Genomic DNA, 17,614 nt, shown 5'->3' with positions numbered 1-17,614 from the left:
TGTTGAAGTTGGTTGGATTAAGCCAAAGGAAGCGCCGGTGGATTGGGATGATGCAACAATCATTGCGGCAAATTTCAACAGTAGGGCCTTGAATGCTTTGTTCTGTAGGGTGACCAATGAGCAATTCAAGAAAATATCATCTACGAAAGTTGCCAAAGAAGCATGGACCATTCTTAAGACCACCTATGAAGGTACCAAGACAGTAAAGACTGTGAAGCTTCAACAATTCACTAGTAGTTTTGAAGAAATAAGGATGGAGGAGGATGAGACCTTTGATGAGTTTTATGCTAAACTCAAGGATATTGTGAATTCTGCTTTCAATCTTGGAGAATGTATTGCAGAATCCAAAATTGTTAGGAAAATCCTTAGATCCTTACCTGAAAGATTCTATGCTAAGATTACTGCCATTGAAGAAGCAAAGGACATTAATCAAATTCCTTTGATTAAACTTGTAGGAAACCTTCAAACCTATGAGAAAAGGTGGAAAGAGTAAAAATTTAGCTCTCAAGGGTATAAAAGAAGAGACTGAGGACTTTGAAGATGAAGATCAAAGTGAAGATGAGGATGAGGATCTAACCTTCATAACTGATGAGATTATCAAGCTCCTTCAATTTAGGAAAAAGGATAAAGGCAAACTTCCTAGGAAACCTAAATCCTCAAGAAAGGGCAAGAATGAGAAACCCCTTATTCAATGCCATGAGTGTAAAGGTTTTGGTCATATGAGAATAGAGTGTCCAAACTACCTCATGAAGGAAAAGACCAAGAAGTCAGAAGATAAAGGGTTGGTTGCTACTTAGAGTGACACTAAGGATGACTCTTTTGATGAGTTTGTGGATGAATGTCGTCATGTTATGGCTTTTGTTGCCACAACCGATAAGGTGATTGTGGAGAGTGTTAGTGACAGTGAGGATTCTTCTGATGATGAAGTACCTAAGAAGATGACCCTTCGGGAAGCCTATGATAAGCTATGCACTGAATTTATAAAATCTGAGAAGACTTCTCATCTTGGTAGAAAAGAGCTTAATGAGGTAAAAACTGAAAAAGCTGATCTATTAGTCAAACTGGATGAGACTGTAAGGTTAGTTGAAACTCTTGTTGTGGAAAACGCCTCATTAGAAGAGAAGGTCAAGAATCTTGAGGTTGAGCTTAGTCAAACTAGAACTCAAATAGAGAGGATGTCTAGTGCAAAGTTTGATGAGGTATTGAGTGCTCAAAAGCCTAGTTCTGATAAGATTGGCTTAGGATATGCTGTTTCCTTCAGCCCCTCCTCTTCCACGGCTTCTGGATCAAGGACTATCTTTGTGCCACAATCTGAGAAAGGTAATAAAGGTATAAAATCCAAAACTGATCTGTCTAATTCTAANATATACCTAGGGTAAAAACACAAAACCCTAAACGTTTAATGAAGTAGGGCTGAGTTGGAAAATCTGCAGAATATTCAACCTGTGCGATTTTCGATCGATCGAGCCAGGCCGAAAGTCCCAAGTACTTCTGCAGCCACTCATTCCAACTTTAAATATTAAACCAACTTTGAGCAATTCTAAACAAGACTAAATACACTGTTTTGATCATGGTTTGCTAACATTATAAATTAGAGTTCTAAATACAAAAACTCCTAAGACCTTAGAACCTAACAAACTCCCCCTTTGGCAATCCGTGACAAAACCCTAATTCACAGCTCAAAGTTTTACAAATAAAAAGCCCTTTACAAAGGTAATGCTCATAAAATCAAATTCAGCCTAACTACTATCCATCAGTTGCAAGTGTAGACAGCAGCTTAGTTGAATCAACCTGTATATTCCTGAAATACTCAACAAACGCATAAACGCATGTGTGACAGAAAAGAGTAAAAACAACAGGTATAACATTCTTGTAAGATCCACACAACACAAAATAAAGACATATAAAAATGAACAAGTCATAAATATAAATCAATACGCAGTGAATCATAAAGCAACAAGAATCAATAAAAAATAAATGTATATCAAACAATGTTACTCCCCCTAACATGAATATCCCAAAAAAAATGATATACATAGTGAAGCACCTAGATACAATCTAAAACAATATCTCCCCCTAACAACAAAAATCTCCACAAGACAAAACTCCAAGTCAAAACTCCACTCCCCTTTTTGTGACGGAATGCCAAAGAGCAATCATGAGTCGCCATCAAAAGGAGGTGGTGAGGAAGAATGAAGACGTGCGAAATCCACTCGAAGAGCACGAATCTCATCCAGCAAGTCCACCAAAATCTGACCATGAGCCTGCTGAACAGTCATGACAGTCTCCAAAGTACGACGAACATCAAAGTCGGTCGAAGGAGGTGAAGGAACATCAGCAGCAGCAGTATCAGCACCAACTGGATCAGAAATATCCTCACCAGCAGGACCTGCAGAAGAAGAAGGAGGAGGAGGTACGCTACTAGAGGGCTAGACCTAGGGTGTTTAGAACCAGCTCAAGATGAGCAGCCCTCTGTCAAGAAAAGACGCACCGATAGGAGCAATCACATGAACAGGCTCAGAGGAAGGAAAGCCACGAAGCTCAAGATGGAGCAAAATCCTATGAATGAAAATAGGATGAACAAGGGCATGTGAAGAAGATGAACTCCTATAAACCTCGTTCAAAGAACGAAGAAATAGATGGGGAAAATGATAGGAGCATCAGTAAAAGAGCGTACAAAAATACACACCTCTCAAGAGGAATGGTGTGCACATGAGAAATAGGCCAGATGGAATGACAGGCTATCCTAAAGAAAAGATAATGTAACCCGGAGAGCTCAGAGAAGTGATCCTAGGATCAGAACCCCACTGGACAGAAGTACAGTGATGTAAGACAAAACATCGCTCAGCTCGGGAGACTCATCATAAGGATAGACAGATCCCTAACCAACAGTACCCCTAGAGCAGCAGCCACTACCTGAGGAGTAATGGTGTACCCAACACCTCGTATCCAACTCTTTACCAAAGTGTTGGAATCATAGATGTGGATAGAGATGTTCGAATAGAACTCTCTAATCAAGGCAGACGGTGGAGGAGGATCAGAGATGTCTAACAAAGGTAACCAGCCCCGACGCTCAAAGTTAGCCCTAATGCCGGATCAAGCTCATCTAACACAACAGAACGCTCAGCCCAAATCTTCCTCTTAAGATGTTAAGCTTCTCAAAAGATCTTGGTTTTTCTCACTAACCTCTCACGTCAAAGGAGGGAGGATGGAGAGGATGAGGGAAGGGACCTATGGGCTCTAGTTTTCCTAGCATGATCTAAGATGAAAGATACAAGAACAAAGAGAAACCAAAAAACAAAAAAACAAAACCAAAGGCAGACATGCAAGTTAGCACAAAAAAAACAATAGAATTAACAATCTATATGATGCATGAGCAGATACAATGCCATGATGCATGCCTAATGCAGTGAGACAATAGTTAATTAGATTAAATTGACAAAATTGGCTTGAGCAAGAATTTATTAACAAAAACCCCAAAATTTAACACAAATTGAAATTTTTAAAACAAATATGAATTGAGATACAAAACACAACACAAATTATAATGCTTAATTTCATCAATCCACAAGCCAATTGCATAATTTACTCAATTCACAAAATCCCCAAATCGGATCAATTAGGAACCCTAGATTTTTCAATTTTTCACTATTCACTCAAATTGATCAAATTGACACAAAATCATGTTATATACAGTCCCCACAAAAACCCAATGATCAATTGATCAATTATGCTTGAATCAAAAAAAAACCAAAAAAGCAAAGTGCGAAAATCCCCTTAAAAGCATGAATATGCATGAAATATGAAAATAAATCAAAAGGAAGGGCAAAAGGGTCTTACCGGCTTGAGGAGAGAGAATTGGAAAATTGGAAGAAAACGACAAAAATTCCAATTGATCAGCTCGCCAACGCGAGAGAGGAAAAAGGCTTTGAAAAGTTTTGAAATAGGATCTTTGAAAAACGTCAGAAAAGTGCCTTTTAAAAACGCATTTTCTTTATCATAGATTCGATCGATGAAAATTACATTGATCGATCGTAATGTGACAGTCGTTTTAGAACAAACTAAGCAATTTTCGATCGATCGAGCAACAGGTTATCGATCGAAATGGTCAGAAGTATAAATTTTGAAAAAAACATTTTGAAAGAACAAACAATTTTGTCAGAAACTCCTCAAAGCATAAATATAAAAAAAATGCATGAGTATGAGATGAATTTTCAAAAACAAAATTTTTTAAACCCAAATTATTCAAAAACACGTTTCAATCATTCCCAATGAATTTCTCAAGCAACAAAAAATGTTGTGCAAAATCTCAAGATATTTTCAAACTTGGTGGTAACAAAGATCACACACTAACATGTACTAAGTTTAACAAAGAGTAACTTGTGTAGTGTGTGAACTAGCAAAAACTTGGGATACATGTGAGGTGATATGTGAAGAGAATCAAAACAAATTACAAATTCATCACATAAATTAAAGAGACTATCACCTAAAGAGTTACATTATAACTCCCACATCTCCTAGAAAAAAGCTTGCAATCATGTAAGTTTCTTGTATTTTGCATAAACTAAACCCTAGCCACGTTTTTGAGGGTTGTCCATATTGCTTTGTTACTCATACATTGCTGTTTTGTGTGAATCTCGTGTGAGATCTTTGAGGAGATTTCCTTTACACAAAACTTAGGGTTTTCAAGGTAGAGATGATTTCAACATCTTGAAGATCATTATAGTTGCAACCATTGGAACTTAAAAAGAAAAGCAAGCGGGGAGCTTGTAGCTGATTGAAGAATTCAAGAAAGTAGTAGTCCGTGGATTCGGAGCCTGCGCGTGGTCGTGTCAGGAAGTTTTACTGATGGGTAGCATTAGGAAGTCGAGCGGGGAGCTTGTAGTCCTTCTGTAAGAACTTCAATTCTTTCATAGTGAATTCTGTTATGCCTTGAGAATCGGTGGGTCAAATCCTCCCCAGGTTTTTACCGAGTGGTTTCTTGGGTGATCATATCTTGTGTTATTTATTATTCCGCTGCTTTATATCTTGATATGATTATTTGATTGCTTTAACCTAGAATTGCATAATTTGACTAAGTAACAACTTGGCTAATTAATCTAGGCTACGCTATTTGTGTGTTTAAGGGGTCTAAATTTTCAACAATATGCAATCTTGCGATGTTTTTCACACACAACACGCAATATTCTTTGCTACTCTTGATACATGTGCAAGTACAATGTGATTTGGCCATTATAAGTGTTTACATGTGCTAATGTATGCTCATTAAACTGTCTTGACTTGTTTTTGAAATATAAAATTGTTTAGACTTGTTTAGTGTGTGTGTGTGTGTTTTGGGATCTATGTGCTTAACATTTTTCTTGTTTTTCACATGTTTTGCATCCTTCTATTATCTTGTCATCCATTACATTCATGCATTTATATGGATTTCTTTGTGCCCCTTTGATCATCTTTATGTTTCTCGGGTGAAGCTTTCTAGCTTTCTGTACCCTTTGTCAATCATGACAAAAAGGGGGAGAAATTGTGGAATGTGGTTTCTTTTTATAAGATTCTACATGTTAGGGGGAGAAATACATTCCTTTGTAAGGGGGAGATGTGTTTCATCTTGTTAGGGGGAGTGCTTACTTCCTTCTTCTTGTACATTGGGTCTTGTGACCATGTTTACATACATTGTGCTTATCTTTGATATTTATATGCTGATGTATGTCTTCTTCACCTACCTCTACATGTGTTGTTTCTTTTCTATCTTTATACACATGTTTCTTATTACTTGTATGCAATCTATTATTTCTGTTTCACACTAAGATGCCTTGATGAGTTTTGTTTAAGTGTTTCAGAAATACAGGTTGTCAAAGTCTACTTGCCATAAACTCTTTTCTTGCAAAGTTTTTCAAGGGTTTGTGTTATGATAGATTTTATTATATTCAACAAGTGAATATGAGTTGAGTGATTTATGACTTCTCTCATATGTTCATTTGTTTGTTGTGGTATTGTCACGGACTGCTAAAGGGGGAGATTGTTAGGACATATGTGTTTCACTTGTTAAGAACATATGTCATTCATTTATGTAAATTGGCTAATCTTTTGACAAAACGCACTCTACTTGTAATTGGGTAGTTCTAGGTGTTTTTAATACTTCAAGAAACTTTGTTTCAAGTTCAAGTGTTAAAGCCATGCAAGTCTATCCAAGAATTAAGTGAGAAAGTGCTAAATTTTAAAGCTCGATAGCTTCTTGACACCTCTTCGACACCTGGCTATCTGTCAAGCTCTTCAGCTGATTCTTATCGCAATCTCGATAACTTCTCGATAGCTGGTCGATCGATCGAGAAAGCTTCTGTCCCCTCGACACCTTCTCGACACCTTCTCGGTAGCTGTATCTGTTAAGATTCATTAAATCTCGACACCTTCTCGACAACTCCTCAATAGCTGCTATCTGTCGAGGTTACGGGAATTCAGATTTCTGTTTTTGGGCTAGGCTTTTTTATTTGTGTAGGGTTTCTTTTCTCATAACCCTAGACTTATATAAGGCTTATTTTAAAGGCCGTCACATAAGAGAATACAAGGAGAACGAATGCAAAAGGTGACCGATGCCTTATTCTCTCTGAAAGAAGCTACTGCGTCTTTGCGCCTTAGGGTTTTGTAACCAAGTGCTTCTTGATCATCATTGTTGATGAAGTGAAGAACTTTGCAGCCAACATTCTTCTTCCTTCAGTTGGTAAGTGAGTCACATATTGGGATTCGTGCAAAGGAGTTAGTCACGTACTGGAATCCGTGCAACAAAAAGGGTGGCGTTCATATATTAAAGAGTTCAGAGGTTCTGAAGCGGTAGAAGATTTCTGCTGTGAGTTCATCTACGAGGATTGTAGAGTCTAGGGACAAAGGTTTTGTACTAGATCTGAAACTTCTCTTTACTATAGTGAATTGCTTTTTGAGAAGGTTTCCCCCCAGGATTTTTTACTGTGAAACTGGTTGGTTTCATTGGTTTTCCTAGGTCATCATATCTTGTCTTATTTATTATTTCCGCTGCATTCTTTATTGACATGATATTGATGTTTGTTTGTTTTAACAAGTTTTATTCATAATAAATCTAATTAACAACTTGAGTTTAAAACTTGTTAAATTCTATCAACCGGGGTCTAAATTTCCCAACAGATTCTACCAAGGTGTCTATCCGGGGTAGTGGGTAACTGTCCTTTAGGCATGTTTTGTTGAGGTCCGTGAAATCGACCCACATTCGCCACTTCCCGTTAGCTTTTTAAACCATTACTACGTTTGCTAGCCAGTCCGGGTAGTAGACTTCTCGAATGAAGTTTGCTTCCAGTAGCTTCTTTACCTCTTCTGCTATTGCTTTGTCACGCTCCTAGGTGAACACTCGCTTTTTCTGTCGGACTGGCGAGAATGATGGGTTTACGTTCAACCTGTGAACTATGACTAAGCTTCCGATTCCGGGCATGTCTTCATGGCTTCAGGCGAACACATCCTGATTCATTCTGAGGAATGCTATGAAGGCTTGATGGATTGGCTGGCTAGCCAGCGTCCCTATTATGGTAGTCCGTTTAGGTTTTGACTCATCAAGGGTTATCTCTTCTAGTTCCTCCACTGGCTCTGCTATCGTCCGTGTCTCCTCTATGCACATGGTTTGTTGCTGTTCTTCCATCTCCAGCATGGCAATGTAGCACTCACGAGCGGCCACCTAGTTCCCTCGTAACTCATCGATCCCGTACTTTGTAGGGAACTTAATCATTAGGTGGTAAGTTGATGTTGCTGCCTTCCATGCATTGAGGGTAGGTCGTCCGATGATAGCGTTGTACGCGGATGAGTAGTCGACCACAATGAACGTCACGTCCTGTGTGATCTGTCGGGGGTAATCTCCTACCGTCACCAAAAGTGTGACTGCGCCCAATAGAAACACTCTTGTTCCTCCAAAGCCAACCAACGGAGCATTTGTTGGTATCAGTTGTTCCCTATCAACTTTCATTTGTTGGAACGCTGGATAATAGAGAATGTCAGCTACCGTTGTCCACCAACACTCTGTGCATGTTATACTCTCCCACTCATAGGGTGACAACCAACGCGTCGTCATGCGGATGGTGAAGACGTCGTGCATCTTCCTCTGAGAATTCGACGATCGGGCTATCTCTCCGTGCTATCTTTGGTGCTGAGCCCGTCAGCTGGACGTTGTGAACCATTCGGAGGTAAGTCTTTCGGGCCTTCTTGGATGACCCGGTTGTTGATGTTCCCCCCACAATCATCCTTATGTCTCTGATTGGGGGTCTAGGACGCTCATTATCTCTTCTGGGCTGCTGCTCTTGAGGTGGCGGATCCATCCTCTCTTTTCTAACAAACTTCTGTAATTTCCCTTGTCTGATAAGGGCCTCTATCTGTTGCTTTAAGTCATAGCAATCTGTTATGTCGTGACCGTGATAGCGGTGGAAACGACAATATTTGTCTCTTGATCTTTTGCTAGGATCTCCTTTCAGTTTCTTAGGGAAGGTTAGAGCCCCCTCGTTCTTGATTTGCATTAGGACTTGTTCTACTGGGGCAGTCAATGGGGTGAAGCTCGTGAACCTCCTTGCTGGTGGCTTAGGGCACCGTTCATCCCTTCGGTCTCCCATTCTTGGCCTCTTCAACCCTTGGTCCCGTCGTTCTTCTTCCTGCCGCTCCCTTTTCCTAGGTTTTTCCTCTCGGGCCTGCAATGCGTCTTCAGCGTTCATGTATTTGGTTGCCCTATAGAGTACTTCTGACATGGTTTTAGAGTCGTTTTTGTATAAAGAGAATAGAAATTTGCCCTTCCGCAACTCGTTCGTGAAAGCCACTACCAGTATTTTGTCGTTGGCTTGGTTTATTGAGAGCGCTTCCTTATTAAAGCGCGTTATGTAGGTCCTCAGCATCTCGTCCTCCCATTGCTTAATACTCATCAGGCAGGCTGTGGATTTCTTATACTTATGCCCTCCAATGAAATGCGTAGTGAACTGAGCGTTCAGCTCCTTGAAGGTGCTGATGGAGTTTGGCGTAAGTTGGTTAAACCATACCCTTGCGGGGCCTTTGAGTGTTGTGGGGAAGGTCCTGCACACGATCTCATCTGCTACCCCCTGAAGGTGCATTAGGGTCTTGAAAGTTTCTAGATGGTCCAGAGGATCCTTCACGCCGTCATAGCTGTCTATATGCGGCATGCAAAATTTATGGGGTAGGGGGAAGGAGTTCACGGCCGCAGTAAAAGGTGAGTCGATGCAGTTGACTAAATCGTCAAAATCACTGGAAACTCACCCCTTGAGCATATTCATCATAACCTCTATTTATTCCCTCATCGCCTCCATCTCTGCGACAATATGTGGTGGAATTGCATCTATGAGGGATGGCATGCTCAAGTTCTGCCTCTCCGGTCTGCTTGGGGCGTGGCTGCCTTCAGGTTTCTCCTGGTTTTTTCTTGGAGCGCTGGTCCCTTCTTGATCTTCTTGTTGGTTATTTGGTGTTGCATTCTTCTGGTGCAGTTGTTCTTCCAAGTCGTGGTTTTGTTTGGTGAGACGTTCCACGGCGGCAGCGAGAGTTCGAACCTGTCTCTCGAGGGCAGTCGTGGGTGGTTCCTCTCCTTGAACGTCGTTAGTGGTTGCCATCGAGCGAGTGAGTACCATGCAACCCTTTAGTCTGGGAAACGATAGTATGGCTTTTGAATCTCAACTAAGTTTCCCACAAATAACACCAACTGATGAAGCCGAGAAATTTACCAGTGAGCTACACGATACCTACACGCTCGAACGTGAACCTGCACAATACGAAGAAGAAAAACCTCACAGAGAGCACCGGTGTGGTGCCGGCCAAATACCCTCCGAAGGCTAAGTCAGAAATATTCTCACAACTCTAGAGTGCTAGAGAGAGTAAATTATGCGCACCTTGATTTGTGAGGGCATTGGGGCTTTTATAGTAGTCGACAGTTGACCTCTTTTCCGTGGAATTGAAGTCTGTAGGGACTCAATTTGGAAAAGCCCTCGAAAATCAGGAGGAAAATGTTCCAATAGGCCCCAAACAATACATTTTTAGAGAGTGGGTTGAAGAACTTGGCCCTTACAGACAAACGAAGCCCAATGGTGGAACCAAGTTTTCCTTTAAGGTTGCTCCTCGGCATTGGTCCGAGGAGCCTCCCCTTTTTCCCTCTTTTCCCCCCCCCTCCTTTACTGCTCTGTTGGTTCCTCTTATATAGTCTTCTTTTTCCCATCTCTTTCTTCCACCTGTTGATCATCCATGCGCTTTCCCTCTGACCATCCATCCCATCAGCTGCCTTATCAGTACTTAAGTGATTTGCCATGACCAGTGTTGCTCTGCCCAGGGGTCACATCTCCATTAGTGCGGCCAGAGAGTTAGGTGAGCGCATTTAGTGTGGAGGTGACAACCTGTCCTGGGCCTATTCCCTCACCTGGAGTTACTCTCGCTCCACTGAGGACAGGGTCATCCTCGGCGGGGATTTCAAAAGTTTAGGTCTTCATACATCGTCCTCGGACGATCCTTCTTCCTCGGCATGGGCCCTAGGCCGGATGTAAAGTGGGCCGAGGTCACCAGGTCCTCAGGCCCCACAAAGTCCTTTCCTTGTAGAAGCCTTCTTCAGAAATCCTAACCGTGATGGACAAGTCTCTTCCTTATAAAGAAGATCTCCATTAATGCACGCAGCTTCTAGAACTCTAATCGCGCTAGGACTCTATTTTCCCCAAGATTCTGTGGTGTATGCCCTAAGTATTTCCATATAAGGATTCTGTCTGACACGTGGCCAACAAATCCGTCCTCACCAAGTCTTGCACATGATGGGCCCGTCCATCAACCTTACTTGGATCCGTCAACTTATTTTCACCTCTTCAAAAATAAATAATTAATTTTATTTTCAGAAGAACCAAACGGAAACTAACAATGTTACCAGAAAGATTTGTGATGGTTTAAGAAGAAAATGTAGAATGATCACTGGCCAGTACAGTAGGGAGCGTAAGTTCAGAGGAGAGGAAGATTAATTTAATGCTTCGGTATTTTTTTTTTTTTTTTTTATGGGAATGCCTCGGTATTTGAAAGAAAAGATGAGATATGAGTTTCTTTTCTTGGGCTCTGAAATCGGCCACATTTATCTTGGACCGGCCTACCTAATTTTTTCACAACTTTTTCTCTACAAGGCTCGCAATTGATTGTTTTGATTATTCATTTTTTAAATAAGAAACTATTTTTCTACTTTTCATGTTTATTTTTTAAAACATCACACATGCCATGTTATTTATTTTAAACTACATTTTATTAAAATATAATTTTTAAATTTTTTATTTATTTATCTTTTTTCACGTACAAGTACAACAACCACAATCTTTTCTTTTTCTTCATCTTTATGATACATAAAAAAACTAATAAAAAACTAAATGTAAAATGAACAGTGTTAGTATAAATTTATATAATTACTGTAAAAAATTTGTAAATTTATACAATTATATATTCACTTATGTGGGTCATTTGTAGAGAAAAATATATAAATTTTACATATTCTTCTATCATACACTAAAAAAATATGAGTGCTCTAATTTTTCTTTTTTATATTTAGATACTATCAAAATTGTGGTAATAGAAGGTTTCACATTAATTTTCATGATTTTTTTTAGAAAACTTCCCACTCTTTTTTATATTGATACTATCAAAATTGTGGTACTAGAAGGTTTCACATTAATTTTCATGATTTTCGTTTAAAAAACTTCCCACAGTGCCATATTGGGTTCTCTGACTACCAGCCACATGCAGGATTATGGCTTTTTTTTTTTTTTTTTTGGAAACATTTTGGCAATTTCATGTTTTGCTTTATTTGAACTTACTCATTTTGATGTTGTCATAAGGGATTCATTTTTTTTTTTTTTTTTGGAAACATTTTGGCAATTTCATGTTTTGCTTTATTTGAACTTACTCATTTTGATGTTGTCATAAGGGATTCAAAATGGGTGCATACAATGGTCTTTGATGTGAAGTATTTTTTTTAGCGAGGAACAATACTCTTTTAGGGAGAAATTAATATCTTAAAAATCCAGTTATTATATTGATTTTTATGTGAGTTATTATTGTTAGGCTAAATTACAAATTGCACTCTATTATTTTGTAAAATTTAATTTAGTCCTCTAATTTCAATTTCATTCAATTCAGTCCTCTAATTTTCAACTTTGTTTAATTCAGTATCAATATTCCTATTAGGCTCTGTAAGGATTGGTCATTAAAGACCCTCAAAACGACATAGTATCAAACAAAGTTGAAAGTTAACTGCATGAGAGGTGTATTAATCTTACGAGGAGTGTTAGTTGGTAAGATAAGAATACTAACTCTATTAGGAAAATTAGTTCTATATTGTAAAAAGAAGCAGGCAAGTGTCAATCCCTATAAATAGAATGGTGGTGTAGCTTTGTTTAATATGTGAGAGCTCGAAGACCTTTCTCTAGTGAGAGAAATACAGACTTCAGTTTTCTCTAGCGTGTTAGTGTGTGGATATTTCTAGGTGTATTTGTGAGTATAATTGTAAATATTAGATTTTGTTTAGCGTTGGTTGTCATAGAATTTGTCAAACCAGATTAACTTTTATATGTTCTTGTGCTTGCCATTTTATGTTTGGCAGTTTCGCTATGCCTTTTCCATAGTTCATTTGGCTCATTTTAAGTACATACTTTTTAAAATATCAGATATATTTTTTCTTTCCTAGCATAGTTGCATGTTTGCCCGATATATTTTTTAAACACTAGTTTAAGAAAACAAGCTGACTCAAGAATTACATAAAAATAGAAAGATTAACCAGAATAATAGCCTGCTTGGTGCTACTAAAAAGCTCTCACTTGCATTACAAGCATCACATAGCTTCATGCCTTCACCAGATCTAGATGACAATCAACACAGCATAAAGCATTATAAATCGTAGATAATTAGTTGCTCAATTAATTCGGCGACAGTTCTTCCTAATTTCACCATCAAAACCAGTGAGAGGGCTTATGTTGCCCATCTTAACCATAGATTTAGCAAACTGGATGAAGAATAGGCCCTCATCTTCAGCATAAATCTTAACCAATTGCATAGTAGTCCCCGCACTTCCTGTGAAAAGCACTTCATCTGAATTGAGCAGCCCTTTTCCCCTCAGGATGTGCTTGAAATATGCGTTATCGAATTTGCAGGGGAGTCAAAGTCCAAGGGAGAGGTGTTATTGTCACCATCTGATATAGGACAAATTGATTTCAAATTATAGTAATAGCCCTTGTCAAGAGTCTGGTCAGGTTGGTTGTCTCCATTTTGGTTGTACAGTCTTTGCTTGAATGACACACACCTTGCCAAACCATTGTATGCCCCCCTGCAATGTGATAATGAGTAATCGTTAAATGATTAAGTTTTCAAAACAATTGATAATTTATCATGGTCGACATTAGTGTGTTACATCTAAAAAGCCAAATTTACCTGAGAGTGCAACAAGATCAACTTCATCAAGTCCTTGACGGTTGAACGATGTTACAAGGTTTTGGAGGGTAGAGTTTGGTGGGGGAATATTAGTGTTTGAGGCATTTAAGCTTGCTGTCTTTGAGTCCCTTCTTCCCAATGGGACCTCCCAATACGGTCCACCGCTCTGTTTTAACACACCCAACAAACTTAGCAAACTAATTGGTAAGAAATCCTTAAAGAGTACCAATTCAAAAGGCCATTAGAAATTCTTCTAGTAAAAAAAAAACCTTTTTCTCCTATTAAGGGTGAGTTTGGTTCGGCTTTTTGTAAAAGTGCATAATGAAAAAGTGGAGTTTTCAAAAAGCTGAGTGTTTGGTAAAAACTGTTAAAAAGTACTTTTTGAAAAAGCTGAGTGTTTTGCTAGAACTTGTAAAAGTAGCGTTTTGAGTTATAAATTACCAAAAAGGACAATGTATATATAAGAGTATTTCTAGCAAGTTAGGCAAAATTTTGTACCGTTTGGATAATCAACAGTGACATTTATCTTTTCTCTATCCACTTTTTTAATCTTTATTTTTTAATTAAATTTATTCTTTTTTAATCTTTATTTATTCTTTTTCTATTCATTCTCAACAATTATATTTTTCAACTTACATTCACAATATTTTTTGCAATACTTTCACAAGAATCATAACAAAATTTTATATGGAAAATTGTTTCTAGTTCTAATTTGAACTCATTACTGAAATTATATTTTTACTCACCAATATTAGCTAATTACTTAAAATTTATTGTGAAAATATTGTACCAAATATAAACTTTTCTTGTATAATAAAATTCTATAAAACCTTTTTTTTTTTTTTTTTTTTTATAATTCTATAAAACCTTTTAAAGATAGACCTGCTCCACTGTTACAAAGGGTTCATGGAACAATTATGTCAAAGCTATGACTAACTAACAAAAGCTTTACAAGTATCCAGATGGAACAAAGTAAAACCATAAAACAATACATGACACCCTAAGTCCCACATAAGACAATTCTTAACAAGAACTTCCATCCTTCAAAAACTAATGGAGTACATTGGATTGCAATTGATATAACAACCCTTAACGCTATATAGCACATGATTCTGTACAAAACCACCTGATTTTCCACTCATATGAGCTTCCCCAAACTTCAATCTGACATTGGATATAGTCCTATGCGTTCTAACTCTCAATGTCATGATCTGAGGAAGCGCTAACCACAACTGCGCTATACCCCAAATGGACTAATTCAAGTTACAATTAGAGTTCCTCATAATCGCTCACATAGCCCAAACCCACATAACACAAGCACAAGTCAATATTCAAAAACACACACACTAGTGCACCAAACCAAACAAAAGCCCCCTCTTCTACGATAAACAAATCGATTTTGAATTTTTCTTCTCAAAATGAAAGAGCAAAGCTAATGCTAGAAAATACAGCAGAGTATGAATTTAAAAATGTTACCTTCACCCCTCTGTCCAACATTTTATGCTCCAAACTGTAAACGACGTCGTCTAGCTCCACCGGTTTCTGGTTAGTTATCCACACAACCTCCGCACCCACACCTCTCAGCAAAAACGCTAGCTCCATTAACAACAACGGCCCACCTGAAAATTTAAATTACATTTAAAAAAAATTAATTAATTAATTTCATTTTCCGAAGAACCAAACGGAAAATAACAATGTTACCAGAAAGAGAGAGCTCGTGGGAAACCAAGAGCACGAGCTTCGACTTCATGAAATCTAGCGGATTCGGTGCGGCTTTTGAGTGAATCTGACCGTTTGTAAATTTGTCTTTCTCTTCTGCTCCAAAACGATTGTTGTTGATAACAATGCTATTACTTGTAGTAGTAGAGCTGGTACTGTTTGTGGCGCAGGAATCGAAGGAGGTTCTGGTGAAGAAAAGCATTGCGGTGAAGAGCGAAAGCAGAGCGAGAATCAGCAGCGGCCACCGCTTCTTCTGAATCGCCACCCACGCGCTCTGCTTCCCCATCTCTGACTCTGATTCTGATTGGTTTCGCTTGCTACAATATACAATCTCGTCGCATTCTAGAAGTTTCGGTTCCGATCTGTTATCTTGAGAGAGTGTGTGATTGTTTAAGAAGAAAATGTAGAATGATCACTGGGCACTGGGCAGTAGGGAGCGTGAGTTCAGAGGAGAGGAAGATTAATTTAATGCTTCGGCATTTGAAAGAAGAGATGAGCGATGAGTTTCTTTTCTTGGGCTTTGAAATCAGCCACATTTATCTTGGACCGAGCTACCACTCAAACAGGCTGGCTATTGATTGTTTTGAGTATTCATTTTTAAAATTAGCATAAATATATTTAAAATTAAACACAATTTTTATTATAAAAATATAAATTATTAATTAAATTATTAAAAATAAATATCATTTAATACATGTATAAATAAATTTAAAATTAATTTTATTTAAAAAAATTAAAATTAAACACAATTTTTATCATAAAAATATAAATAATTAGTCAAATTAGTTTTTTTTTTAAATAAATGTAATTATTTAAACATTAAAATTTTTACCCAAATTTAATACTACTTATGATCATTTTTTCTTCTTCTAATTTTAATAAAATAAAACATGCAGTGATCTTTGTTATGTGGTGATTTTTATTGAATATATGTGATTGGATTTTAAAAAAAAAAATAGTTCATTAATATTAGATTCTTAGTATTTTGCATTCGTTAACTCACTTGACACAAAAATTAAAAAAACTTAAGTGAACACATGATACAAACTTAAATAGATAATTATGGTGTGGTCCCCACATAAATTTAGACACAAAATTGGATTCTAATTTCAAATTCTAATTAAACTTTCTCTAAGCTTTGCCTATTAATATAATATATATATATAGATAAAAAAAACTATTTTTTCTATTTTTTCATTTTTTAAAACATAAGACATCATATTATTTATTTTATACTATTTTCATTAAAATATAAATTTTTCTTGATTTTTTTTATTGTTTATCTTTTTTTCAACCATCATCACCTGACTTCACTCCTGATTGGAGCATTAGCACCACTGTTAGTAACATTAATAGTTTGCTGCCTTGTTTTATTTCTTGCAATTTTAATTGGGTTAGGAGGAATTGCAATTCAGTAGCACCTGCTAAATTAGCACTCGATTCCCCCCATCCGTTTTGTTTCAATAAAAGTAATCTTCCCCGCTCTCTTGAGTTATGGCATGTTTGGATGTTTAAAAAAGGAGGGGGAGTAGAGTAGAGGGAGAAAGAGTAATGCAATTACCTTGTTTGGAAGTTTTTTAAAGAATGAGGGGGAGGGATTTGGAGGAGTTTGGAGGGGTTTGGACTCCCTCTAGCCCCCCAATTTTAATTCCCCCAAATTGGAGAGATTTGGAGGGGGAGTAGAGTACATAAACTATTAACCAAGTAAATTACCTAATTTACCCTTATTATATTAACAAAATTATACAAGGAGAATGACTAATTACTCCCTTCCCCCTTACTAATTTTAAAAACATCCAAATAAGGTGGAGGTGAATCATTCTCCTCTACTCTCCTCCCCACTACTCCCCTTCCCTCTACTCCCCTCTACTCTCCTCCCTCTCTAAACTTCCAAACAAGCCATTAGTTTGTAAGGGGGATTACTCAGCGTGTAATTAATTTGTTTAATGTCATTGAAGCTTAGCAAAAAAAAAAAAAAAGTACAACAATCAGCATCTTTTCTCTTTCTTCATCTTTGTGATATGTAAATTAATAAAAAATTAAATGCAAAATGAATAGTATCAGTATAAATTTACATAATTATTGTGACAAAATTGTAAATTTACACAATTATACATTCACTTATGTGGATCATTTTTAGAGAAAAATGTATAAATTTTACATATTCTATCAGACACTCAATAATATGAGTGCTTTAATTTTTCTTTTCTTTTTTTATATTGATACAATCAAAATTGTGGTACTAGAAGGTTTCACATTAATTTTTATGATTTTCATTTAAAAAACTTCCCACTCTTTTTTATATTGATACCATCAAAATTGTGGTACTAGAAGGTTTCACATTAATTTTCATGATTTTCGTTTAAAAAATTTCCATAGTGCCATATTGGGTTCTCTGACTACCAACTATATGCAGGATTTTGGTTTTTTTTTTTTTTTTTTTTTTGGAAACATT

The 17,614-nt window shown here is 37.3% G+C and overlaps 1 protein-coding gene and 1 pseudogene across 1 annotated transcript; both read right to left on the bottom strand.

Moving 5' to 3' along the window:
- Nucleotides 1-8,054: 8,054 nt before the first annotated feature.
- Nucleotides 8,055-9,173, bottom strand: LOC136069270 (uncharacterized). Its single transcript, XM_065777582.1, has one exon. The coding sequence runs from the start codon at nt 9,171-9,173 to the stop codon at nt 8,055-8,057; it is 1,119 nt and encodes a 372-aa protein (XP_065633654.1).
- A 3,705-nt stretch (nt 9,174-12,878) lies between these two features.
- Nucleotides 12,879-13,962, bottom strand: LOC111988453 (peroxidase 9-like; annotated as a pseudogene).
- Nucleotides 13,963-17,614: the final 3,652 nt, after the last annotated feature.

Source organism: Quercus suber, unplaced genomic scaffold (assembly GCF_002906115.3).
Source record: "Quercus suber isolate HL8 unplaced genomic scaffold, Cork oak 2.0 scaffold_159, whole genome shotgun sequence".
Lineage (NCBI taxonomy): Eukaryota > Viridiplantae > Streptophyta > Magnoliopsida > Fagales > Fagaceae > Quercus > Quercus suber.
This window is presented reverse-complemented; position numbering and strand designations above follow the sequence as displayed.